General features: G+C 63.6%; 1 protein-coding gene across 1 annotated transcript in view; it reads left to right on the forward strand.

Moving 5' to 3' along the window:
- The first annotated feature begins 314 nt into the window (after window positions 1-314).
- Window positions 315-2,402, forward strand: part of PAX9 (paired box 9) — a 19,041-nt gene continuing 16,953 nt past the window's right edge. The window contains exons 1-2 of the mRNA XM_010583666.1: window positions 315-522; window positions 1,426-2,052. Of these exons, the coding sequence (XP_010581968.1) occupies window positions 519-522; window positions 1,426-2,052 (631 nt within the window). The 5' untranslated portion in view covers window positions 315-518. The remainder of the gene's footprint in view (window positions 523-1,425; window positions 2,053-2,402) is intronic.

The raw sequence follows: 2,402 nt of genomic DNA on the forward strand, positions 1-2,402 counted from the left end.
GCCCCCGGCCGGGCGATGCCCTAGCGCGGTACCGGTACCGGTGCCGGCCCCGCCCCAGCGCGACCCGCGCTTCCCGCGCAACTTACCGCCGGGCAGGTGGGAAATAACTGGCCATGTCTATTGTGGCGGCGACCCAGGTGCCGAGCACGCCTGCGAGGGAGAGCGGAAGGGCCGCCGGCGCCGCGCTGTCCGTCATCTCCCCTGGCCATTGGGAGGGCGGCTGGGCGGCGGGGCCGCCCCCGGGGGCGGGCCCGGGGGAGCGATGGGCTGCGGCGCCCTGCCCAGCCCGGCCCTGCCCACGTTGCCCTGAGGTTGAAATGCAGAAGTCAAGGCTCTGTCGTCGGGAAGCAGATTTCCTCGTAGCCTTTTTTCCCTCGCGCCCCTGCTGCCTCCCCGGCGGAGACCGGAGAGCCTCGGGGGCTGGTGCGGCCGGGAGCGCGGGAGGCTGGGAGCCCGTCTCCGGGCGCGGGTCTCCGCTCGGGATTTAGGGCAGCCCCAGCGGTGTCCTGCTCGGAGGAATGGGTAAGTGGCCGGGAGCGGCGGGAGGGCTCGAGGGCTGTCAAGAGCGGGGGAGCGCCCGTGCGCCGGCATGTGCCGCCGCCGCAGCGGCTCCCTTATTGACTTTGCTCGTGTTCCTACAAGTCGTAAGAACACGCCGAGGGCCAGGAGCAGGGAAGAGAGAAAGCCAGCGGCTGCTCGGCTTATTAGGAACGCTATCAGGCGAGCGGGAGGCAGGATGGCAGCCGAGTGGATGGCTGGAGCCCGCGGCACGCTGGATATTATTCCTGACACCCATCTTAGCAGTTAACATTTTAGCACGTTTGGTTTACAGCCTGGTGTAATTGTGCTGTTAAGCGAGAGGCGCTAACAGCACCAGAAACGGTCTTTAAAAAGTTAGTCGCGACTCAGAAGCACCGCGTTGCCCTTGCCTCTCCCAAGATGTAAAAGAATTTCCTCAACTACTTTTCCTTCCTCCCCCTCCCCCACGTCTTCGAAAATGCTTTTCTTCTCTTTTTCTTTTCTTTTCTTCGTGGTCTTTTTTCCTGTGGCAATAAAGCTGACTGGTCTGTTGGGGCGATCTCGTTTTTCATCCCGGGAATGTGCTTTTTTGGAATATGTTTGATGCCCAGTCCGGAGAGCTCCGACATTTGTTGCCGCGGATTTTCTTTCTTTCTTCCCTCTCTTCTTTTTTTTTTTCCCCTCGTTTTGTTTTTTTTGGGGTTTTTTTTTCCTCTTCCCTATTTGTCTCTCCCCCCCGCCCCCCCTTTCAATTTCGGGGACATCCCGCTATTATAAAGAAGCGTGCGTGGAGTGACCTGGGGGTCCCCGAGCTGTGACATCTGCCTTGTGATGAGGAGCAGTTCGGACGCCCCCTTCTGAGCCATTCGCCGTGTCCGACGGGTGTGTTTGTGCGTTTGCTTGCAGAACCTGCCTTCGGGGAAGTGAACCAGCTCGGGGGGGTGTTTGTCAACGGGAGACCCCTGCCCAATGCCATCAGGCTGCGGATTGTGGAACTGGCGCAACTGGGCATCAGACCGTGTGACATCAGCCGGCAGCTCCGCGTTTCCCACGGCTGTGTCAGCAAAATCCTGGCTCGCTACAACGAGACCGGCTCCATCCTACCGGGGGCTATCGGAGGCAGCAAGCCTCGGGTCACCACCCCCACGGTGGTAAAACATATCCGGACCTACAAACAAAGGGATCCGGGCATCTTCGCCTGGGAGATCCGGGATCGCCTGCTGGCCGACGGCGTGTGTGACAAGTACAACGTGCCGTCGGTCAGCTCCATCAGCCGCATCCTCCGGAACAAAATCGGGAACCTGTCTCAGCAGAGCCACTACGAGTCCTACAAGCAGCACCAGCCGCCCCCACAGCCTGCTCTGCCCTACAACCACATCTACTCCTACCCCAGCCCCATCGCTGCTGCAGGAGCCAAGGTGCCCACCCCTCCCGGGGTGCCCGCGATCCCCAGCACCATGGCCATGCCCAGGACGTGGCCGTCCTCCCACTCGGTGACGGACATCCTGGGGATCCGCTCCATCACAGACCAAGGTGAGGAGGGGGGACCCGGGGCCGCAGCGGCAGCCGGGCAGGGCCGGAGCGTTTCGGTCCCCTGCTCCCGGGCTCCTTCCTCTCCGAGGGTCGGAAGGAGGTTTCGTGCTTTGCCTCGGCAAGCCTCTCGCGTTTTTCCCCAGCCCGAGCTGGGCGCTGAGCTTACCGCAGGATGTGCCTCGGGACGCGGGCGGATCGGAGGTGCCGGGGTGGGCTGCGGGCGGACCAGCAAGCGGTCCACGCGGGCCGTCACCGCTGCCGCGGTGGCCCGAGGAGTGGCGACCTTGGCCGCAGGGAACGGCCCGGGGTGCGGCGGCCCCCGGGCACGCTCAGCCCCGGCCCCGCCGCCG

The sequence above is a fragment of the Haliaeetus leucocephalus genome, unplaced genomic scaffold (assembly GCF_000737465.1).
Source record: "Haliaeetus leucocephalus isolate CR32 unplaced genomic scaffold, Haliaeetus_leucocephalus-4.0 Scaffold932, whole genome shotgun sequence".
NCBI classification, from domain to species: domain Eukaryota; kingdom Metazoa; phylum Chordata; class Aves; order Accipitriformes; family Accipitridae; genus Haliaeetus; species Haliaeetus leucocephalus.